At 36.1% G+C, this 26,115-nt stretch overlaps 1 protein-coding gene across 4 annotated transcripts in view; it reads left to right on the forward strand.

Annotated features, from left to right (window-relative positions):
- Positions 1-26,115, forward strand: part of HIPK3 (homeodomain interacting protein kinase 3) — a 142,468-nt gene that overhangs the window by 38,870 nt on the left and 77,483 nt on the right. For all 4 annotated transcript variants that reach the window (XM_077114357.1, XM_077114360.1, XM_077114358.1 and 1 more), the window contains exon 2: positions 831-1,929. In XM_077114357.1, coding sequence (XP_076970472.1) covers positions 831-1,929 — 1,099 coding nt within the window. The remainder of the gene's footprint in view (positions 1-830; positions 1,930-26,115) is intronic.

Below are 26,115 nucleotides of genomic sequence, written 5' to 3' on the forward strand. Positions count from 1 at the left end.
TCAAATCCTTTTGAAATACAGAGATAAAATATAACCAAATAAATAGAATGGCATTTAGTCCTTTGGAACCTTAGAATGTTTGGTTTTAAATAATGTATGTTTCAAATGTAAGTTAACTGAGAATTGTTATTTGAAGGAGTTTAAAGGAATATCCATACAATAAAATATAAATGGAGAAGAGAGGTTACATAAATATTACTGGGCTATTAGCATGCCTTCTTAGTATAATGCCTTTTTAAGACCAAAGGACAAATATTTAGGGAGTAGAATGTAGGATCCTCTAGTCATGATATGGGCACCCTCATTTTATTAAAAATCCCTGTCAATAAAGATTTTAATTTGTAAAATAGGCACAGAATTTATTCAGAGGCATTATTTGAGCTTTTAGAGTTAAGGAGTATGATTATAAGTTATGCTAATTTAATGCATATTTTCTTCCTTGACGTTGGCTTATAAACTTTAGTTTGGTGACTGAATATGTTACTTTTGCCAAATGTGTGCAGTTTCAGAATCTGTACTGTTTCTTTTAGAGTAAATGGTGGCAGTTTCTAGAGCATATATTAGCCATTGAAGGTACCCTATAAATAGTCACTGATTAAATGAATGTACTCTTACATAATACTCAAAATAATTGAAACAGTAGATAACTAATATGGAAAATATTAGACATGTTTATCTTCTCAAAGGGAAAATCGTCTTAGTGAAATATAAATTAATCTCTAGTTCTCACAAATTAGAGATTTGACCTTTGAAAATTTTCTTCATGATATTTCAATTTTTTAAAAAATTATTTTTCATTAATATGTCCTTTTTCTCTCTTTCTTTTGCAGGTATGGCCTCACAAATCTTGGTCTACCCACCATATGTTTATCAAACTCAGTCAAGTGCCTTTTGTAGTGTGAAGAAACTCAAAATAGAGCCAAGCAGTTGTGTATTCCAGGAAAGAAACTATCCACGGACCTATGTGAATGGTAGAAATTTTGGAAATTCTCATCTGCCCACAAAGGATAGTGCTTTTCAAACAAAGATACCATTTAACAGACCTCGAGGACACAACTTTTCATTGCAGACAAGTGCTGTTGTTTTAAAAAACACTGCAGGTGCTACAAAGGTCATAGCAGCTCAAGCGCAACAAGCTCAAGTGGAGGCACTTCAGATTGGGGCCTGGCGAAACAGGTTAAATTTACTAGAAGGCCCCCAGCGATGTGGATTAAAGCGCAAGAGTGAGGAATTGGATAATCAGAGTAGCGCAATGCAGATAGTCGATGAGTTGTCCATACTTCCTGCAATGTTGCAGACCAACATGGGAAATCCAGTGACAGTTGTGACAACTACCACAGGATCAAAACAAAATTGTACCACTGGAGAAGGTGACTATCAGTTAGTGCAGCATGAAGTCTTATGCTCTATGAAAAATACTTATGAAGTCCTTGATTTTCTTGGTCGAGGCACTTTTGGCCAAGTAGTTAAATGCTGGAAAAGAGGGACAAATGAAATTGTGGCAATCAAAATTTTGAAGAATCACCCTTCTTATGCACGTCAAGGTCAAATAGAAGTGAGCATATTAGCAAGGCTTAGTACTGAAAATGCTGATGAATATAATTTTGTACGAGTTTATGAATGTTTTCAGCACCGTAACCATACTTGCTTAGTCTTTGAGATGTTGGAACAAAACTTGTATGATTTTCTGAAACAAAATAAATTCAGTCCCCTGCCACTAAAAGTAATTCGGCCCATTCTTCAACAAGTGGCCACTGCACTGAAAAAATTGAAAAGTCTTGGTTTAATTCACGCTGACCTCAAACCAGAGAATATTATGCTGGTGGATCCTGTTCGGCAGCCATATAGGGTTAAAGTAATTGACTTTGGGTCTGCCAGTCATGTATCAAAGACTGTTTGTTCAACATACCTACAATCACGGTACTACAGGTAGGTAGCAGATACTTTTAAGTTATTTAATTACTGTTGAAGTTCAGCTAAATGAAATAATTTTATATGTGTATGTGGTAAAAGAGACTGCTTTAATGAAATAAAGAGATTAAGACAAGATCAGCTTAGACTTGAGGTTTTAAAACTTTAAAAATGTAGGCATAAAATCTGCCTAAGCAGAATAGAAATCTCTGCTGCAAAGTTCCATGTCAAAGACATCTGATTATTTTTATTGTTACTAGAAGACATGATAGAATGATAGGTGATTAATGATGATCAAATGGAAGTCCTTAAATGTTAGTAAAGGGTTTATAGTGGCATTTCAGCACTTGAGAGAAATAGTATATTAAAGATATTTATCTTACAGATATAACTGAACATTTAGAAAAAACATAGATGAGAATTCAAAAATTTATTCTGATTATTTTAAGATTCAAATACTCAAAGTACATGTTCAGTAATTCTAAATTTAGAGTAGAATTCTTTCTGGGCTTGCTCAGAGAAAGAGATAGAAGCTAAATATGTAAGTGGCAAATGTGTGGTCACTGATAAAGTTAAATTCTTGGTCTGTAGGTCATTTATTCATGCAGCATTATTTTGAAGCACCCATTATTGCCATGTTCTGTCGTAGGTACTGGAGAATCATGTAGTGACTATGAAGAAAGTGGCACTCTCAAAAGAGAGAGGCAGATAAACAAGTACAATTTAGGAGTGGGGTGGAGTTAGGGGTGTTGTGGGAACCCATAACAGTGACAGTGATGTGTATTAGGTTAATCCTTTGAAATTACTGATATTCAGCTTTTTTTTAAGCCTATACAAATGAATTTCATATGGTTCAACCTAAATAGACTGGGAACAGAGGTCAGGGTAGACTTCCTGGAAAAAGTTAGTAAGATTCTTTAAAATATACAAAACTATTTAAGGATACAGACATATAAAAATTAAGTGATAGCAAGGGAATAACAAGCATAAAAATTATGGTAATGGTTACCTGGGGGTGAGTAGGAATTGGCTGTGATGGAATCAGGTGGAGTGAAATTCTAAGGTCTTTAATAGTTACCATAATGTTGTGTTTTTTTAAAATGAGGATATTGGATATACAAGGGTAGGTTCCTGTACTGTTAACTTTTCATCATGTATATACAAATATTTTCATTATATATATACATATATATGATGAAAAGTTAACAGTATACACACACATGCACGTATATATTTAAACAATCTTCTCTATCCAACATTTAGCAACACTATTTTTCTTTGAGAGAATAAGTATAGAAAAAGGACCTTATAGAGGATACTGAGATGAAATGGCCAGCACGGTAGGAGGAGAACTTGGAGAGAATGTTGAGGAGTAAGCCAGTGTCTGAGTTGTCAATAATGAATGTCCCTCAGATGTGTCATAATTAAAGTATTCGAACATGCTTTGGATTTCCTGACCATGAGGTCATTACTGATCTTGATGAGAGCAGTTGACATGGAGTGGTGAATCTAGAAGCCAAATTATAGTAGACTGAGGAGAGGGCAATAGTGATGAAGAGAGATGGATAGAATGTAGAGAATTCTTTTGAAGAAGTTTAACATCCTAAAGGGTAAGAGAGTTAGACTGATAGCTGGAGGGAAAGTTTTATTCTATTTATTTTTTTAATGATGATGAGAAAGTTGGGAATGCTAATGTGATTATGGAAAGGTAGAAATCTTAATAGAGTGAGAAACGATTGAGGGACCAAGATAGGGAGGGATAATTTTAAGACTGAGGTTCCAGACTATGGTTAGAAGGATTAGCTATACAAAAGTAGATGCATTATCTTACTCCAGCACCCTGTTTTGAATATGATGTTTTATAAAAAAGAATTTTTCATATCATATACTTTTATAGTATTTTTTTAAGTATTTTGTTGGATTTATGGTTAAAAACCCTATTATCCAGAGGGCAAATTAAGTTCATAAGATTTATGAATCCATTCTATCTTTAGAAATTTGATTTAATAAAACCCATTCATGAATTTTGTGAAATAGAATTGTTTTTGTTATGAGTTTAGTTTTCTCTATAAGGGTGGAAACTAGAACTTTTGTTTATCAAGCACTAGTTCAGGGTTGCACAAGTTCCTTCAAAATATAAAACTACTGTGATACTGATCTGACCCTTGAGAAAGGAAAGTGGAAAGGAAGCATGATTTGGTAGGGAGAGCCTCAGACCATGATGCAGATCTTATAGAACTTTTGGCCAACTCAGTGAGGAGGAGCTCCAGAGCAAAGACTGCCCTTTGGAGAATCTCACATTGAACAGAAATGACCAGGCCCTCGTACCCCCAGCATGCTCAGTCACTGACTGGGAGCTCCTGTCATTGACAGGAGTGTTGTGGTCTTGGCTCTAAAGCTAAGGAGGATCTTGGAGGCACTGGAACTGAATTCCTTTTCTTTTTTGAAAGGAGATCCAGCTGGCACACTTCAATGGCTGTCGCAAATGTTTAAGCCACCTTTTCATAACCAGTTTTATTATGTTCTTTTCACATATTATCTTATAGGGAATGCTACTTTTGTGTGGGTACTCTGGAGGGAATTTAAAGAAGAGAACAATTCCATGTAAATGTTGATATAGTGTTACAGTGCCATGATTGAAATAATAATCGTCTGAAGTATGATAGTCAAAAGGGCTAACTAATGATTATTATGATTTTCAGAATACTCAAAATAGATTCTTGTATATGAAAATGTTCTGAATTCATTATTTCATAATTTTGAGACTAAATTCTTTTCATTTCAGCCTGGATAAACTTATGGTCTGGGTGTACTCCAGAGCCCTAGCCTATGCTATTGGCAAATATAGGACCTGCCAGTATGGTCGTTAATTAGTTAATGAATAGATAAGCACACATGCAGTTTATTGTTACACATTGTTAGAAGATGAGGGTTATAGTATTGAATACGTAGGCCTAACAGTAGGTAGTAATCTGGTATTGCGTATGCCATTGCACAATACCTCTCACTCTGATTAGCCTTTTTGGATAAATATCCTCTAGTACATAGATAGGATTAAGGAGAAATTAATTACCTACTGCAAAAATCAACTCCAGATATATGTACTACCATCAGTAGGTCATAAGAAAGGATTCTACATTTATCTCAGCAGTAATTAAATTTATTAAAATATGTTTTAGGAATTAGGAATATTGCCTAATGTACCCTTGGTATATTACAGATTATATGAATTTTAGTATCAGCTAGATGTTTTTCTTAAAACTTTTAAAATATTCTTTCTGCCCCTCTCTCTCTCTTACTTCTCCTTCTGGGACTCCCATATGTATATATATGTGTGATGGTGTCCCACAGGTCTCTTAGTATCCACTTTTCTTTATTATTTTTTTTCTCTTCAGACTGAATAATTTTCAGATTCACTGATCCTTTCTTCTGTCTGCTTTAATTTATTGGTGTACTTCTCTAGGGAATTTTAAATTTCAGTTATGTGAGCTTCAGTGCCAGTATTTCTGTTGGGCTCTTTTTTATAATTTCTATCTCTTTACTGAAGTTCTTATTTGCTTATATATCATTTTCTTGGTATCCTTTGATTCTTTTTTTTTTCATTTTAAACGTTATATCTTTATACAGTTGTCTTTAAGAATCAAGGCTGTTGGAACACAGCTCAACAGTTTCAGGTACATCCCTCTACTCTCTTCAATATACCATAAACTAAAAACGGGATTTCTATATAATGCATAAGAATAACCTGCAGGATAACCTTTTGACTCTGTTTGTAATCTCTTAGCCACAGAAAGTTTGTCTCATTTTTCTCTTCTCCCTTTTGGTCAAGAAGTCTCTCTCAGTTCCTTGATGCTGGGTCCTGGCTCATTCCAGCATTTCTGTCACACATTGCCAGGGATATTTACAACCCTGAGTGTCATGTCCCCTGTATGGGGATGGCAGGGAGTTCACTTGCAGCATTGCGGTAGAGAGAGGCCACATCTGAGCAACAAAAGAGGTTCTCTGGGGGTGACCCTTAGGTCTAATTTTAAGTAGGCTTAACCTATCCTTTGTAGGAATAAGTATCATAGGGGCAAACCCCAAGATTGAGGGCACAGCCTATTGATTTGGGTGACCCCACTGCTTGCGAGGATATTAGAAATTCTCCAAATGAGGAAGCTGAATATTTCTTCCTTTCTCCCCAGTCTGCAAGGGCACTTTGCAAATATTTCTTTATTCACTGCCCAAATTACTCTGGGATTTATCCGGGCATAACACTAACCTGGACAAACCAGCAAAATTTCATGCCGTATTCATGATTCCTTTGATTTGTTTGTGTTTTTCTTTAATTCTTTGAGTGTAATTTGAGACCATTTTTTAAGTCTTTGTCTAAAGTATGTCCAAAGTCTGGTGTTCAAACTTTGTCTAAAGTCTAATGTTCTTTGTTGTTGTTTTCTCACTCCTTTGAATGACTTATTATTTCCTGTTTCTTTATATGCCTTGTATCTTTTTTTTTTTAGACTGTAAATTTTGAGATGTAGTCACATACCATATCCATCAAAGTATACAGTAATTGTTTAATAGTATTGTCACCTAAGTGTGCAGCTATGATCACACTCAAATTTAAACCGTTCCCAGTACTCCAAAAAAAAAAAAAAAGACATAAAAAACAACCCCAAACACCCTGTTCTAATTGGCCAACTGCTAGAATGCAATATACCAGAAACAGAATGGTTTTTAAAAACAGGAATTTGATAAGTTGCAAACTGACAGTTCTAAGACTGAGAAAATGTCCCAATTGCTGAAGTCTGTAAAAACATCCAAATTAAGGCACCAACAAGAGGTTACTTTCACTCAAGAAAGGCTGATGAAGTCGTGCTTCTCTCTGAACTGCAAAGGCACGTGGCAAACATGGTGATATCTGCTAGCTTCCTCTCCAGCACCTCTTGCTTCATGAAACTCTTCTTGGGGTGTATTCCTTCTTTATCTCCAAAGGTCTCTGGCCACATGGACTTGTGGCTTTAAAAGGAATTCTCCAAAATGCTTCCTCTTTTAAAGGATTCCAGTAAGCTAATTAAGACCTACCTGGAATGGGTGGAGTCACATCTCCCTGGAAGCCACCTAATCAAAAGTTACCACCCACAGTTGGATGGGTCACATCTCCATGAGAAAATCAAAAAGCTCCCAGCCAGCAATATTGAGTGAGGATTAAAGAACTTGGCTTTTCTGGGTTCTACCACAAATTCAAACTGCCACACTCCCCAAAACCCTTATTAGCCCCTATTATTGACCCTTAGTATTGGTATGGTGCATTTGTTATTGTTGAGGAGAGAATATTGTGATTTAACTGTTGTAGTCAGAGACTGCAGTAAGTGCTTTTCCCCCATATACCACCCTATTATTGACTCCTTTTTCAAGTGCCGTACATCTGTACTAGTTCATGAAAGAACTTATTATATTTGTAATGTTAATCATAAATAACATCCACCATAGGGTTCACTGTGTTATACAATCCCATATGTTAACCTCTAGCTTTCCGTCTGGTGTGCCTTCTATTTTTTTGTAGCTTACTGTGCTTCCTAACAGTTTAATGTATTAATTTTGGAATTTAGTTCCTGCGATACTTGTTGTTTAAATGTGTGTCCAGCTAGTATTGACAGAGATTTCTTTGAATACCCGGAGACAGCAAAAACAGACCAAAAAAAGTACCTTTCACAGTCTGCAGATTGGCCTGTGTTGGCTGGTGCTTTCCTTCAGAGCTTAGCCTTTAGATTAATAATGAACTTGAAAAACAGTCTGAGGTAAAAGCTTTGTGTTCTCTCTGGTCTTTACTGAACATGTCTTATCCTGGGAACACACTCATGGTTTCAGTAATTCCCCCATTAACGTGTATCTGAATGCTCCCTCTTTTCTCAATGAAATAGTCTTGCTCCAGATTCTGGGTGCTAATACAATAATGTCTTAAAGCTGGAAATCCTGTGTCCTACACAGCTGTGATTTGTTTATTTCTTACACCGATTGAACAGCCCCTAAGGTGCTTCTGCATGCAGGGCAAATTCTGAGATGGCCAAGCCAGACAATGAGTGTTTAAAGATAGTTTAAAAAGTAATTTTCACTTGTGAAAGGGTAGCAAGTTGTATTTAATGTCGTACATAATTAGATTTATTGAAAGTATTTTATGCATAAATATAGCCAAATATAATGTGCTTAACTTTGAAAATCTGATGAGTCCCCCAGTTTTATTTGATCCTCTGTGTTCTTCCTACAAACAGTTTTTCAATTTAATATAATACAAGATTAGCTTTTAGTTGATTTTTTTTTTCTGGAAAAATTATTTTTTAAGTTTTTATTCAACAACACAGATGAGAAAGACTAGGTTTTTCCCCCTTTACTTTTTACTCTATGGATTTGCTCTTAAGCTTTTAGTAGTTTGCTAGTATATAAATCTTCAGTCTCCAGCTGCTCAGGGCCTCTTGTTAGCAAATGACTTCACTTTATTTGTGTCTGGCATTATTCTGCATATCACATTTAGCTCCTTGTAATACCTAGGCTCTTTTTTTCTGATTTGAAGTCTTTTGGATGAGCGTAAAAAGACTTATTTATGTTTATACTTGAGAATATCTATTGGTTCAGTAGTATAAAAAACGAAACGTTTTATTATATTGCTTTCTAATGTTAAGTCTTCCACAAACATATTAGCCATTATGTCGAGAATGGAAACAAAAGCTGTGAATAATACTAAGTACAATTAGAAGTTTCTAAGTTGTGTTCATATATACATTGCAGGTAAATAGTTTATCAGACTTTCAGAAGCTATACAATTGCTGTGCTAAATTGCAGGTTCTGTATTTAGCGGTTCTTATTTGTAAACAAAGACTAGTGCTAGCATTTTCGTTGATGTGGTCTGGATAAAGAAAAAAAAAAGATCCTTTATGTCAATTAGTTCCAAGAGTTAGCAGATATTAAGGTAGACTGGCAAAGAAAGATGGTGTATTCCTTAGTCAGGTACTGTTTTAATATCTAGTATAATTTTATGTGACAATGACAGGTAACCATTATTCTCTTTCAGTATTTGTTTGCATTTTATGTTTGAAACCTTATCAGTCTGGTTACCAGCAATTCAGATTAGACAGTCAGTAAGCAAATGTGTTTTGTATTAGAATTTTTCACTCTTTTAAAATTCATATTGTAGTTTAAAAATGAAAGCAGGAAATGGAAACTTAACCAAATTGAATATTTTTTTACTAAGCACTGTAGAAACATACATACCCCAAATTTCTAGATAAACAGTTTGTGTTTAATCATAGGTTCATGTGGTATTTTGTTTCTTTGAACTGTGCAACACAGAAATGTAGTGGGGATATCTTAAAATAGGCAGGGGACAGTGGCCAGAAATTGTTGACTACTATAGATGGTGAGGCTGTCTAGCTGTTGCAGTGATATAAGCCAGAAGTACATGCTAAGGGCATTGATTTGCTCAAGGTCAGCATGTTCTAAATTCAGCTGCAAGCGTATGGTTTCTGTCAAGAGCACTAGGGCCCTTGAATGCATAAAAGGTTTTAACAGCAGAAAATGTTGTTTTTATGATGCGTGGTGGCAACATTGAGGTCATGGATTTCATGTTTTTTTTTAAATATAGAATTTTAGCCTATGGTTCTGAGTCATTTCAGAACAGAGAAAGGAAAATGGGCTGTAATTTAACCTGTATAGTAGTTATAATCTTTGCTACTTTTCTGAATAATTTATCATTAATTGCTATTGAAGTAAAACATGCTTTCTGTTTTTTTTGTAATAGTTGACTGAAAGGTATATAATGGTAAACAGTTTAGACTTCTCAGTTCTTGTTTAGGACATTCCCATGCCTCATGCTCTCCTGGACCCTTGAAGTATCAAAGACAAAGTTCCTGTAATGAAATTAAAGGACGTAAAAAGACTCATGAAATTAATAATAAAAATATTTTTTGTAGGCTACTTCATAATAGAACACCATGTATATATGCAACATCATATTTTAAAATGTTTTATGTTTTTATTTCTCAGATCATCTCTGTGAGTTAGGTAAGAAGAGTCATGGAGTTTCTATTTGATAAGTAGAGAATAGAGGCTCATATAAGTCAGGCAGGTCCAAATTCACACTGCAAGTTTAATTCAGCCACTTTTTTGAGCCTTTTTTGTTTATTAGCACTATGCTAGAAATACAGAGGAAATGCTAAGGTAGAAGTTTATGTAGGGTGCTGTGGGAACCAGAGGAAGTGTATTTAGCCTAATCTGACAGTCTGATGTGTCTTCTGGGCATGGATAACTCCTGAATGAGCCTGAGAGTAGAGAAGGCTGATTTTGACTAGTTTTGAGAGTGCTGTCTCACTAATCTGTTCTTACCTAAAGAATCCCTGTCTTGGGCTGATATTGCTGGTTATTTCTTCTCTGATTCATGAAATAAATTGTTATTTTTGATTGGCAATTTTATTAGATAAATAAAAGATTAACTGGATTTAATTGAGACAGAAGGGGCGGGCCACAGTGGCACAGCAGGCAAGAATGCTTGCCTGCCATGCCAGAGAACCTGGGTTCAATTCCTGGTGCCTGCCCATGTTAAAAAAAAAAAAAGAATTTAATTTAGACAGAAGTTTTACTAGAAGATTCCAAAAGTGTAATGATGTGGTCTTCAGTACCATATGCTGTGCCTAAAAACATAGATTGTTTTACTGTTTGTATCAGGCCTTGAAATAAATATGGCAGAGCTCTTAAAAGTTTTTTAAAAACTATTATAAATGCGTAATTCATATACCATTCAATTCACTCTTTTAAAATGTGCAGCTCAGTGGCTTTTAGTTATTCACATGGTTGTATGTCCATCACCACAGTCACTTTTATTACCTCCAAAAGAAATCCCCTACCCTTTGCCACCATCTTTTAGTCCCCATGTCACCCAGCCCTAGGCAACAGCTAATCCACTTTCTTTCACTGTGGGTTTGCCTATTGGGACATTTCAACATGAATGGAATCATACATCATGTGGCCTTTTGTATCTGGCTTCTTTCACATACTGTAGTATTTTCAGGGTTCATCAATGTTGTAGCGTGTGTCACTATTTCATTGATTCTAGGCTGAATTATATTTCATTGTATGGGTATGTCACATTTTATTTACCTACTCATGAATTGATGGAGACTTTTAAAATTCCATCAGTGAAAAGAAATGTGAGTAGAAAACTAATATGATCCATAATCAAGTCCTTTCAAAATATTTGCCTCTGCCTTTATGATTTTTACAATCTAATGAGTAGGCAAAAAAAAAAGAAAAGGAAAATACTCTCGGGAAAAAACAGGATATTCTGAGAGAGAATAACAGGAGGGACTTCCTTTTATTTTTAAATTTTAATTTCAATTTTGAAATAATTTTAGACATATAAAAAAGTTGCAAAAATAATATAAAGTATTCCTGTATACCCTTTACCTGCACCTAGATAACCCCAAATGTTCCAAATGTTAGCAATGCACCAAACTTACTTTTATCATTCGTATTGTCTCTCTCCACACACACACACACACACACACACACACACACCCACACCCATACCCCATACCCGCATACCAGTTTTTTTTTCCTACAGTGTTTGAGAGTAGCTTTCAGACTGGAAGCCCTTTTACCTTTAAATAGTTCAGTATGGATTTTCTAAACAGGAGTGCATTCTCTTGCATATCATAGCACAGCTATCAAAATCATCATCAGGATGGCATCAGTTCAGTATGGTGATTGACAGACTTTATTCAGATTTCGCCAGTTTTTCCACTGATGACTTCACCAGTTCAGAATTCAATCCAAAACTCAAGTTGAATTATTTTTCATGTTGGAAAGGGCTGTCAGCAATATGGGATAGGGGGATCTAACTAGTTGATGTTCTGGAGAGGCTAGCCCCTCGGTTTCAGGGTTCATCTGGCCTTGGAACTCATCTGGAGGTTGTGGGATTCTGGAAGGTATTCAGAGTACATGGAATTCAGCTAGAGCCCTAGGTGTTCTTTTTTTTTAGCTACTAAGTCTATTGAAATTTGGTATCAATTTATCAATTTATCAATCTACAAGCCAATGATTTTTTTTCTATTTATTCATTTATTAATTTATTCATTTGATAGGATAAAGTGAAATGTAAAAAGAATTATATAAAAATGAGGCTGAAGTAAAACAGACTAAAACTGTGGAAGAAAATTCAAATGGTGGTCTATGAGACTGGCAAAATTGAGAGAAAAATGCCTCATAGGTCCTAAAAGTAAAGCCAAGCGTATGATTTTAATTGTACATATTCATTTCATGAAAGGCATTTAGGGAATATTCTGTTAGAACTTCCCTTGATACTTGCTTTTAGCATTATTATACTGCAGACTCACTTTCCTCCTCTTTCCTTTTTTGTGAAAAATAACGTATATACAAAAAAGCAATAGATTTCAAAGTACATTGCAACAATTAAATGTAGAACAAAATTCAGAGTTTGGTATGGGTTGCAAGTCTGTCATTTTAGGTTTTTACTTCTAACTGCTCTAAGATACTGGAGACTAAAAGAAATATCAGTATAATGATTCAGCAGTCATACTCATTTGTAAACCCTATCTTCTCTGAATAACTCTATCAACACCTTTGATCTTTCTCTCCTACTCTTTAGAGGTATTTGGGCTATGGCCATTCTAATACTTTTCATGTTGGAAGGGGCTGTCGATAATATGAGATAGGGGGATAGAACTAGTTTATGTTCTAGAAAAAGCTGACCTCTCTGCATTTCAGGACTTATCTGGTCTAGGGACCTATCTGGAGGTTATAGGTTTCTGAAAAGTTACGCTAGTGCCTGAAACCTTTGTAGAATCATATTTAATGCCCTAGGTGTTCTTTAGGATTGGCAGAAATGGTTTTGGTTGGGGTTTGGCAAGTTATGATAGGTAGCAATGTCTAACTGAGGTTTGCTCAAGAGTGACCTCTAGAGTAGCCCCTCAATTCTATTTGAACTTTCTTAATCACTGATATCTTATTTGTTAAACTTCTTTTCCCTCTTTTTGTCAGATGGCATTGTTGATCCCATGGTGCCAGGGCCAAGCTCATCCCTGGGTGTCATTTCCCACACTGCTAGGGAGGTATTCATCCCTGGATGTCATTTCCTACGTAGGGAGGAGGGTAATAGTTTCATTTGCAGAGTTGGGCTCCTGTCCCTCAAGGGACTTTGCCAGTATTTTTTTATTATCTGCTTAATATACACTGGGATGTATAGAGCCCTAGGTGTTCTTTAGGGTTGGTAGGAATGGCTTTGGTTGGGGTTGGCAAACCATGGTAAGTGGCAATATCTAGCTGAAGCTTGCATAAGAGGAGCCTCCAGATTAGCCTCTCTACTCTATTTGAACTCTCTCAACCACTGATACCGTATTTGTTAAAATTCTTTTCCCCCTTTGGTAAGGAAGGCATTGTTGATCACATGGTGCCAAGGCCAGGCTCATCCTTGGGAGTCATATCCCACGCTGCCAGGGAAACTTCCACCTCTGGATGTCATGTCTCATGTATGGGGGAGAATAATGCTTTCACTTGCAGAATTGGGCTTAGAGAGAAAGAGGCCACATTTGAGCAGCAAGAGGTTCTCTGGAAGTAACTCTTAGGCATAACTATAGGTAGGCTAAACTTCTCTGCTGCATAAATGAACTTTACAAGAGCAAGCCTTAAGATCAGGGGCTTGGCCTATTGACTTGGGATTCCCTAATGTTTGAGACAGTACCAGGGGTTTCCCTGGTGGTAAAAGTTTAATAATTCTACATTTTTTTCTCCCATCTCTAAAGAGACTTTACCAATAGCTTATAAGTTTTGGTATATTGTATTCTCATTATCATTTGTCTCAAGATATTTACTGATTTCCCCTGCAGTTTCTTCTTTGAAGAGAGAGTTATTTAACTTCCATTTCTTTGTGCATTTTCCAGTTCTCAGCCTGTCAGTGATTCTGGCTTCATTCCATTTTGATCAGAGAAGATTCTTTGTATAATTTCAATCTTTTAAAAGTTACTCAAACTTGTTTTGTGACCCAGCATGTGGTCTGTCTTGGAGAATGATCCATGTGCATTTGAGTAGAATGTGTATCCTGTTGTTCTGGGGTGTGATATTCTGTATATGTCTGTTTGGTCTAGCTCATTTATCATATTATTCAACTTTTCTGTTACCTTATTGATCTTCTGTCTAGATGTTCCATCTGTTGATCAGAGTGGTTTATGAAAGTCTCCCCCAGTTGTTGTAGAGGTGTTTATTTCTTGCTTCAGTTTTGCCAGTGTTTGTCCTGTGTATTTTGGGACACCATGGTTAGGGGCGTAAATATTTATTATTGTTACTACTTCTTGGTGGATTGCCCCTTTTATTGTTATATAATGTCCTTTTACTTTTTACCTATTTGTATCTTTGGGTCATGCTTTTTAATCCATTCTACCAATCTCTGTCTTTGATTGGGGTGTTTAATCCATTAACATAAAATGTTATTACCGTAAAGGCAACACTTCAGGCATCTTTCCTTTTTTTTTTTCTAAGTCATATCTTATTTTAGTTCTTTATTTCTGTTTAGTTGATCTATTGTGATGTATCTGACTGATCCCTTTCTCATTTCTGTTTATGTGTGTATATGTGTGTTTATGTATATATATATGTATATGTATATATGTATATATATATATTTTTAGCATGGGTAGGCTCTGGGAATCGAACCCAGGTCTCTGGCATGGTAGGCGAGAATTCTGCCACTGAGCTACCATTGCACCTCCTTGTTTATGTGTACTTTTAAAATACTTTTTTTGTTGTTCCCCTGGGGTTTATATTATACAACCTGCATCTATACCCTACCAGTTTGAAAAGACATCAACTTAGCTTTAATTGCATGCATGTTCTCTTTTCCATTATCCCTTTGTTTCCCCTTTATGTTACTTTTGCCCCATATTACCACTTTATATTTTGCATGTCCATTATCAGGAAATTTGCCTTTTTCTTGTTCAAGTGTATTCTGACTCTTACAGAAATTAAAGAGTAAAATTGTGTATTGACGATACAGTTCTGTTGGGTTTTGCATTTACCTTTTAGTTGCTATTACAGGTAATCTTTGTTTTTTCCCACTATTCCAAGCTTCTGTCTCCTGCCTTTTTTTAAAAAATATTTTTATTTTTTATTGACATCTTTATACACATAGCATCCATACATGGCGCAAAATCAATGGCTTACAATATCATCACATATTTGTGTATTCACCACCATGATCATTTTTAGAACATTTACATCACAGAAAAAGAAATAAAAAGAAAAAAATACATTCCATACCCTTTACTCCTCCCTCTCATTGACCACTAGTATTTCAATTTACCCAATTTATTTTACCCCTTATATCCCCTATTAATTTATTTTTTTACTCATCTGTCCATACCCTAGTGTGCCAATTTGAATCTGTTTTGGACCCCAGAAGAGCCATGTCCTTTATTTCTCATTCATTATTGCTGTGTGGGACCTTTTTGATTATATCCATGGAGATGTGATCCACCTAATTGTGGGTGGTAAGTTTTGATTAGATGGTTTCCATGGAAATGTGTCTCCACTCATTCAAGGTGGAGTTGCTTACTGGAACCCTTTAACAGACCTCACAGCCAGATACCTTTGGAGATGAAGAAGGAAACCCCCCTTGGGGGAGCTTCATGAAACAAGAAGCTGGGAGAGAAAGCTAGCAGACTTGGCTCTGTGCCCTTCTGGCTGAGAGAGAAACCCTAAACTTCATTGGCCTTTTCCTTTTTTTTTGGTTTTGAAAATTATTCAATTTATTGAAGTTGAAAACAACAACAAATAAAACACTGGTTCTTCAGTACGCTCCCAAGTTCATCCTATAAATGTTATTCTGTTAATAAGTCCAGGAATTTTCTTTTTAAGAGACCTTTGGTTGTATTTGATAACATTTAAAAACTTAGTTTATTAAACTCACTTAAACATTTCAACCCATTTTTATAAATTTAATGTATTTGATTTGTCTCATAAACCCTATAATTGTTTATTTTGTAAACAAAACCTTCCCAGCCTCTTTATTAATTTTTAAACATCCTTAAGAAATATTAACATTATTAATAGGTGAAATATAATTTCTTTTGATAGTAAGATGCCAACTAAAATCACAAGTCTTAATCAGTTATACATTTAAGTTGCAATGATAAGGCCCAACCTGTTTCTTGAATAGGTCAGATGTTCTTAAATGATATATGTATATAAAATGCCAGTGTGCAGACATATATTAATATTAATATTTTGATTTTTTAAAGCATTTTTTATACTTAAATCTTTCAGGGGTTGAAAAACGTTTTCCCATTTAGTAAGCAAATATATCATTCCCAGACAAATTTAGGAGATACCTTCTAACTGGTTGAAATTGCATAGCAACCACACTTTGACTACTGTTGTACTAGATTCTTGTTATTGATAATGATGAGACATATGACCATGAGTTATAGTCATAATAGAGGTGTTAAACAAACTTGCTCTTTACTACAGTTAGATTAGTGAATCTTTTTTCTTAATTTATTTTTTTATCAAATCAAACAACATATAAACATGAATATTCTTAACATACAAATGTTCTGTGCATGTAACATACATACCATACCTCTTACCCCTCCCTCTCATTGACCACTAGTATTTCCATCTACTCAGTATATTTTAACTTTTGTTCCCCCAATTTTTATTTCTGTACCCCTTGACACTCCCTTTCATTGTTCACTAGTATTTCAATCTACTCAATTTATTTTTACGTTTGCTCCCCCATCATTTATTTATTTTTAATTCATATTTGTTTACTCACCTGTCAATATCGTAGATAAAAGGAGCATCAGACACAAGATTTTTACATTCACATAGTTACATTGCGTAAGCTGTATCATTATATATTCATCTTCAGGAAATATACCACTGGAACACAGCTCTACAGTTTCAGGCGCTTCTCTCTAGCCTCTCTAATACACCTTAAACTAGAAAGGGGATATCTGTAAAATGCATAAGAATAACCTCCAGAATAACTTCTTGACTGTGTTTGAAATCTCTCAGCCACTGACACTTTTATTTTGTCACATTTCTCTCTTCCCCTTTTCGGTTGAGAAGGTTTTCTCAGTCCCTTGATAGGGAGTCCCAGCTCATTCTAGGATTTCTGTCTCACATTGCGAGGGAGGCCTACACCCTGGGAGTCATGTGTAGGCCCCCATGAGGGGGGAGGGCAGAGAGTTTTCTTGCCGTATTGGCTGAGAGAGAGAGATAGGCCACATCTGAGCAACAAAAGAGGTTCTCTGGGGGTGACTCTTTGGCCTAATTTAAAGTAGTCTTAGTCTGTCCATTGTGGGGATAAGTTTCATATGAACAAACCCCAAGATTGAGGGCTCAGATTATTGATTTGGTTGTCCCCACTGCTTGCGAGAATATCAGGAATTCTCCACATGGGGAAGTTGAATTTTCCTGCTTCTCACCATTCCTGCAAGGGGACTTTGGAAATGCTTTTTAGTCACGGTCAGATCAATTGTCTCTTTCCTTCTGGTTTCATTTGTGCCTCTGCCCTCCTCCCTCTATCATTCTCACATTCAGCTTCATTGAGTGTACAAACATTATTGTGCTACATTAGGTAGTATTGTGCTATCCATTTCTGAATTTTTGCAATCAGTCCTGTTGTGCAATCTGTATCCCTTCCAATTACCCAAAATCTACCCCATTTCTATCTCCTGGTGGCCTCTGTTCTTTTGTTTTTTTAATAATTTTTTATTAATTAAAAAAAATTACAAGAAAAACACAAACATGCTTAATATATGATCATTCCATTCTACATATGTAAACAGTAATTCACACTATCATCACATAGTTGCATATTCATCATCATGATCATTTCTTAGATCATTTGCATCAATTCAGAAAAAGAAATAAAAAGACAACAGAAAATAAAACAAAAACAGAAAAAGAAAAGAAGAATTTTACATACCGTACCCCTTACCCCCCCTTTCATTGATCACTAGCATTTCAAACTGAATTTATTTTAACATTTGTTCCCTCTATTATTTATTTTTATTCCATATGTTCTACTCGTCTGTTGACAGGGTAGATAAAAGGAGCATCATACACAAGGTTTTCACAATCACACAGTCACATTGTGAAAGCTATATCATTATACAATCATCACCAAGAAACATGACTACTGGAACACAGCTCTACATTTTCAGGCAGTTCCCTCTTGCCTCTCCATTACATCTTGGATAACAAGGTGATATGTACTTAATGCGTAAGAATAACCTCCAGGATAACCTCTTGACTCTGTTTGGAATCTCACAGCCACTGACACTTTGTCTCATTTCACTCTTCCCCCTTTTGGTCGAGAAGGTTTTCTCAATCCCTCCATGCTGGGTCTCAGCTCATTCAGGAGTTTTTCTCAGTCACTTGATGCTGAGTCTCAACTCATTCTGGAATTTCTGTCCCACGTTGCCAGGAAGGTCCACACCCCTGGAGTTATGTCCCACATAGACGAGGAGAGTGGTGAGTTTGCTTGTTGTATTGGCTGGAGAGGGAGGCCACATCTGAGCAACAAAAGAGGTTCTCTTGGGTGTAACTCTTAGGCCTAATTTTAAGTAGACTTGACCTATCCTTTGTGGGGTTAAGTTTCATATGAACAAACCCCAAGACTGGGGCTCAGCCTATAGCTTTGGTTGTCCGCACTGCCTGTGAGAATATCAATAATTCAACTTGGGGAGGTTGAATTTTCTCCTGTTTTCACCATTTCCCGAAGGTGACTTTGCAAATACTTTTCCACCCACTGATCAAATCACTCTGGGAGACATTGGGGCATCACTCTGGAAAGCCCAATAAAATCTAATGTCCTACCCAAGGTTTCATATACTTATGTTGTTTAGCCAACTATCTACATAAGTTAAATTAGGAGATGCACTAGTCAAAATATAAATTTTGTACCAAATAGACAATTTTTGATTTAGTCTCACACATACGTTGAAATTTTAAAATATTAATTACCATCTATTTTCAGCACCCTGCAGTAACGACATTCCTTTGTTCTACCTCATGCAAAAACATTTTAAAATTTGTACATTTAGTCACTATTATTATACACTTTAGGCATTCCTTGATTATACCATCTCAGTTTTTACCGTCTATCTTTCTTTGTGATTTCATTTATGCCCCCAGCTCTCCTCCCTCTATCATTCTCACATTCACCTTCATTCAGTGTTTTAACATAATTGTATTACAGTTAGGTAGTGTTGTCCATTTCTGAGTTTTTATATTCAGTCCTGTTTCACAATCTGTATCCCTTCAGCTCCAGTTACCCAATATCTTACCCTATTTCTGTGTCCTGATGGTCTCTGTTACCAACGAAATATTCCAAGTTTATTCACTAATGTCAGTTCATATCAGTGAGACCATACAGTATTTGCCTTTTAGTTTTTGGCTAATCACACTCAGCATAATGTGCTTAAGGTCCATTCATATTGTTACATACTTCCTAACTTTATTCTGTCTTACAGCTGCATAATATTCCATTGTATGTATATGCCACAGTTTGTTTAGCCACCCATCCGTTGATGGACATTTTGGCTGTTTCCATCTCTTGGTAATTGTAAATAATGCTGCTGTAAACATTGGTGTGCAAATGTCTGTTTGTGTCCTTGCTCTCATGTCCTTTGAGTAGAGATAGCATATAGCTGGATCTCGTTTTTTAATCCATTCTGCCAGTCTATGTCTTTTGATTGGGGAGTTTAATCCATTAACATTTAGTGTTAATACTGCATGGGTAGTACTTTCTTCTACAATTTTGCCTTTTGGATTTTATCTGTCATATCTAATTTTCCTTCTTTTTACCTTTACTCATAGTCTTCCTTTCTACACTCTTCTCCACACCTCTCTCTTCTGTCTTTTCGTATTTTTCTCTAGTGCTCCCTTTAATATTTCTTGCAGAGCTGGTCTCTTGGTCACAAATTCTCCCAGTGATGTTTTGTCTGAAAATGTTTTAATTTCTCCCTCATTTTTGAAGGGCAGTTTTGCTGGATATAGAATTCTTGGTTGGCAGTTTTTCTCTTTTAATAATTTAAGTATATCATCCCACTGTCTTCTCGCCTCCATGGTTTCTGCTGAGAAATCTACACATAGTCTTATCGGGCTCCCCTTGTATGTGATGGATTGCTTTTCTCTTGCTGCTTTCAAGATTCTCTCTTTCTCTTTGACCTCTGACATTCTGATTAGTAAGTGTGTTGGAGTACATCTATTTGGATTTATTCTCTTTGGGATACGTTGCACTTCTTGGATCTGTAATTTTAAGTCTTTCATAAGAGTTGGGAAATTTTCAGTGATAATTTCTTCCATTAGTTTTTTCCCTCCTTTTCTCTTCTCCTCTGGGACACCCACAACACATATATTCATGCGCCTCATATTGTCTTTCAGTTCCCTGAGTTCCTGCTCATATTTTTCCATTTTTTCCCTATATTTTCCTTTTCTTGCCAGATTTCAGATGTTCCATCCTCCAGTTCAGAAATCCTATGTTCTGTCTCTCGAAATCTACCATTGTAGGTTTCCATTGTTTTTTTCTTCTCTTCTACCATGCCTCTTTCATTCCCATAAGTTCTGCGATTTGTTTTTTCAGACTTTCAATTTCTTCTTTTTGTTCATTCCTTGCTTTCTTTATATCCTCCCTGAATTCGTTGATTTGGTTTTTGATGAGGTTTTCCATGTCTGTTCGTATATTCTGAATTAAATATTTCAGCTCCTGTATCTCATTTGAATTGTTGGTTTGTTCCTTTGACTGGGCCATATCTTCAATTTTCCTAGTGTGATTTGTTATTTTTTGCTGGCGTCTAGACATTTAATTACCTTAATTAGTTTATTTTGGAGATTGCTTTCACTTCTTTTACCTAAGGTTTTCTTGCTGGATGAATTTGTTGTCTATCTGTTCTTTGACATTCAATTCAGCTTTATCCTGACCTCCAACTTAGGTTTTGTTTAACAGGAGAATTTTCCAGTTCTTGTTTTCTTGTTTCTCGCCCTGCTTGTATGGTGCCTTTCCCTCCCACACTTAAGAGGTTCTACTTAGGTATTATAGACTGCAGCCAGATTTTCCCAGACCAGACTGGCCTCCTATTAGGAGGAGAGAGTCACCTGTGTCAGTTTTCCCTGAGTGTGAGACCCAGCAGGTTGAAAGACTTTCCTGTGTAGTCTCTGGACTCTGTTTTTCTTATCCTGTGGTGCTTGTCTGCCTGCAGGTCCCACCAGCATAAGATGATGCGCTACCTTTAACTTTGGCTGGGGGCGTGGTGGAGACTGAGCAGAGGTTGTGGGCTGGTTTTAATGGCTTCAAATTACCAAGCCCTGGTGTCTGAATTCCTTGAGAGAGGGATTCCACCTGAGTTGGGCTTCACCCCTCCCCTGGGGAAGGCACAAGCTCCAGACAAGCCCTCAAATGAGTTTGATCTGCCTATGCCTGGGGCAGTTTCAGCCTGAGGAGTCCTGCTGCTGCTGTATCCAAAGACATTCAAGGCTTTGTGGAAACACAGCCACAAAAACCTCTGTTTCCTTCTTTTTTTTTCCTTTTTCCATCAGCCCTGCCCCCTTGGCACCTGGGCAAAAATGAGTGACCTCTCCTTTGACCAGGTTCACCTGAGCTGGGAGCCTATTTTTAGTGGTTAGAATTTAATTAATTCCACAATTGGTGTTTGGTTGGGCTCAGCCCCTGCTGCTGGTAAAGTCTCTTTCCTTTCCCCTTTGGAAAGCAGCCTGTGGGGGAGGGGCACCGGCCACTGGGGCTTGGGGAACTCACAGTTCTGGGGGGCTCACAGCCGGTCCAGCTGGTCCAGACTGGGGTACACTGTGTGTCTGGTCAGTGACATGGCCCCAGGAGCTGTTCTCTATTGTTTCTGGTTATTTAGTAGTTGTTCTGGAGGACAAACTAAAATGCACACATTGTTCAGCCGCCATCTTGGCCCAGAAGTCCCGTGGCCTCTGTTCTTAACTGAAATTCTCCAAGTTCATTCATTAATATGATTTCATGTCATAGCGAGACGATACAGTATTTGTCCTTTTATTTCTGGTTAATCTCACTCAGCATAATGTCTTCAAGGTCCATCCATGTTATTAGATGCTTCGTGACTTTATTCTGGCTTACAGCTGCATAATATTCCATTGTATATATATACCGCACCTTGTTTAGCCACGTGTCTGTTGATGGACATTTGGGCTCTTTCCATCTCTTAGCAATTATAAATAATGCTGCCGTAAACATTGGTGTGCAAATGTCTGTTGTGTCCTTGCCCTCATGTCCTCTGAATAGATACCTAGCAATGGTATTGCTGGGTCATATGGTAATTCTATACTTAGCTTCCTGAGGAACTGCCATACTGCTTCCGCAGTGGTTGTACCATTTTACATTTCCACTAACTGTGGATGAGTGTGCCTTTCTCCACATTCTCTCCAGCACTTGTCATTTTCTGTTTTATTACTAATGGCCATTCTGGTGGGTGTGCGATCCTATATCTCATTGTGATTTTGATTTGCATTTCCCTAATAGCCAGGGAAATTGAGCACTTTTCATGTGCCTTTTAGCCATTTGTATTTCCTCTTCTGAGGAGTGTCTGTTCATGTCTTTGTCCATTTTGTAATTGGGTTGTTTGTCTTTTTGTTGTTGAGTTGAACAACCTCTTTATATATTCTGAATACTAGACCCTTATCTGATATATCATTTACAGATATTGTCTACAGTTGTGTAGAAATCTTTTTACTTTCTTGATGAAGTTTTTGTTGCACAGAAGTGTTTAATTTTGAGGAATTCCTGTTCATCTATTTCTTTTTTTAATGCTCATGCTTTGGGTTTAAAATTTAGAAAACTGCCTCCTAATAGAAGTTTTATAAGATATTTCCCTACATTTTCTTCTAAAAGTTTTATGGACTTAGATCTAATGTTTAGGACTTTGATCCATTTTGAGTTAATTTTTGTATAAGGTGTGAGATAAAGGATCCGCTTTCATTCTTTTGCATCTGGATATCCAGTTCTCTAGGCACCATTTATTGAAGAAACTGTTCTGTCCCAGGTGAGTTGGCTTGACTGCCTTATCTAAGATCAGTTGTCCACAGATGAGAGGGTCTATGTCTGAACACTCTATTCGATTCCATTGGTCAATATATCTGTCTTTCTGCCAGTACCAAGCTGTTTTGACCACTGTAGCTTCATAATATGCCTTAAAGTCAGGTAGTGTGAGAACTCCAACTTCATTTTTCTTTCTCAGGATATTTTTAGCTATTCAGGGCACCCAGCACCCTGCCCTTCTAGATAAATTTGGTTATTGGTTTTTCTACTTCTGAAAAGTAAGCTTTTGGGATTTTAATTGGTATTGCATTGAATCTATAAATCAATTTAGGTAGAATTGACATCTTAACTATATTTAGTTCTCCAATCCATGAACATGGTACATCCTTCCATTTATTTAGGTCTTCTGTGATTTTTTTTTTTTTAGTAATTTCTTGTAGTTTCTTTATATAGGTCTCTTGTATCCTTACTTAAATTTATTCCTAAATAATTTATTCTTTTGGTTGCAATTCTAAATGGAATTTTTTTCTTGATTTCCCCCTCAGATTGCTCATTACTAGCATATAGAAACACTACTGATTTTTGAGTTTTGATTTTGTAACCTGCTACTTTACTGTGCTCGAATGTTCATTAGCTCTAGTAGCTTTGCTGTGGATTTTTCAGGGTTTTCGACATATAGTATCATATCATCTGCAAAAGTGAGAGTTTTACTTCTTCCTTTCCAATTTTGATGACTTGTATTTCTTTTTCTTTTCTGATTGTTCTGGCTAGAATTTCCAACACAGTGTTGAATAACAGTGGTGATAGTGGACATCCTTGTCTTGTTCCTGATCTTAGGGGGAAAGTTTTCAGTTTCTACCACTGAGGATGATGCTGACTGTGGGTTTTTCATATATTCCCTTCATCATGTTGAGGAAGTAAGTTCCCTTCTATTCCTATCCTTTGAGAAGTGCTTTAAAAGAGATGTTGAATTTTGTAAAATGCCTTTTGTGTACCAATCGAGATGATCGTGTGGTTTTTCTACTTTGATTTGTTGATATAGTGTATTACATTAATTGATTTTGTAATGTTGAACCATCCTTACATACCTGGGATGAATCCTACTTGGTCATGGTGTATAATTCTTTTATTGCACTGCTGGATTCGATTTGCAAGAAGTTTGTTGAGGGTTTTTGCTTCTATATTCATTAGAGAGATTGGTCTGTAATTTTCTTTTCTTGTATCTTTTTCTGGCTTTGATATGAGGGTGATGTTGACTTTATAGAATGAGTTAAATAGCCTTCCTTCCTCTTCAATTTTTTTGAAGAGTTTGAGCAGGATTGGTACTAATTCTTTCTTGAATGTTTAGTAGAATTCACATTTGAAGCCATCTGGTCTTGAACTTTTCTTTTTTGGGAGCTTCTTAAAGACTAATTCAATTTATTTACTTGTGATTGGTTTGTTGAGGTTGTCTATTTCTTCTCATGTCATGTTTACATTGTCTAGTTTATTAGCATAAAGTTGTTCATGGTATCCTCTCATTACCTCCTTTATTTATGAGGGGTCAGTGGCTATTTCTCATCTTCCATTTATGGTTGTATTTATTTGCATCTTCTCTTCTCTCTTCTTCTTTTGTCAATCTTGCTAAGGGTCCATCAATCTTACTGATTTTCTCATAGAACTAGCTTCTGGTTTTGTTGATTTTTTTCTTCCATTTTCATGTTCTCAGTTTCATTTATTTCTGCTCTAATCTTCATTATTTCTTTCTGTTGGCTTGCTTTGGGGTTAGTTTGCTGTTCTTTCTTTAGTTCTTCCAAGTGAACAGTTAATTCCTCCATGTTTGCTCTTTCTTTTTTTGATGTAGGCATTTAGGGCAATAAATTTTCCTCTCAGCACTGCCTTTGTTGCATTCCATAAATTTTGGTATGTTGTGTTTTTGTTTTCATTTGACTTGAAATATTTACTAATTTCTCTTTTAATTTCTTCCTTTACTCACTGGCTTTTTAAGAGTGTGTTGTTGAGCCTTCATATATTTGTGAATTTTCTGGCCCTCTGCCTTTTATTGATTTCCAAATTCATTCCTTTATGATCTGAGAAAGTGTTTTGTATGATTTCAGTCTTTTTAAATTTATTGAGACTTGCTTTGTGACCCAGCAAATGGTCTATCCTTGAGAATGATCCATGAGCACTTGAGAAAAAGGTAAATCCTGCTGTTGTGGGGTGTAATGTTTTATAAATGTCCGTTAAGTCTAGTTCGTTTATTGTATTATTCAAATTCTCTGTTTTTTTTGGATCCTCTGTCTAGATGGTCTGTCCAATGATGAGAGCAGGGAATTTAATTCTCCAACTATTGTGGTAGATGTGTCTGTTTGTCTTTTCAGTGTTTGCCTCATGTATTTTGGAGCATTCTGGCTCAGTGCATAAATATTTATGATTGTTAAGTTTTCTTGTTGAATTGTTCCTTTTATTAATACATAGTGTCCTTCTTTGTCTCTTTTAATTGTTTTACATTCGATATCTAATTTCGTGGATATTAACATAATTATTCCTGCTCTTTTCTGATTGTTGTTTGCATGAAATATCTTTTCCCAATCTTTTGCTTTCGACCTATGTTTATCCTTGGGTCTAAAATGCATCTCCTGTAGACAACATATAGATGGGTCCTGTTTTTTTAAATCCATTCTACCAGTCTGTGTCTTTTGATTGGAAAGTTTAACACATTAACATTTAGTGTTATTACTGTTAGGGCATTCTTACTTCTACCATTTTGTCTTTTGGATTTTATATGTCAATCTAATTTTTCTTCTTTTTATCTTTACTGATAGTCTTCATTTCTACACTGTTCTCCACACCTCTCTCTGCTGTCTTTTCCTATCTGTCTTTAGAACTCTCTTTAGTATTTCTTACAGAGCTGCTCTCTTGGTCACAAATTCTCTTAGTGATTTTTTTTTTGTCTGAAGGTGTTTTAATTTCCCCCTTATTTTTGAAGGACAATTTTGCTGGATATAGAATTCTTGGTTGGCAGTTTTTCTCTTTTAGTATCTTAAATATATCCTAGTACTGTCTTCTTGCCTGCATGGTTTTTACTGAGAAATCTATGCATAGTTTTATTGGGCTTCTCTTGTATGTGATGGATTCCTTTTCTCCTGTTGCTTTCA

The sequence above is a fragment of the Tamandua tetradactyla genome, chromosome 8 (genome assembly GCF_023851605.1).
Source record: "Tamandua tetradactyla isolate mTamTet1 chromosome 8, mTamTet1.pri, whole genome shotgun sequence".
NCBI classification, from domain to species: domain Eukaryota; kingdom Metazoa; phylum Chordata; class Mammalia; order Pilosa; family Myrmecophagidae; genus Tamandua; species Tamandua tetradactyla.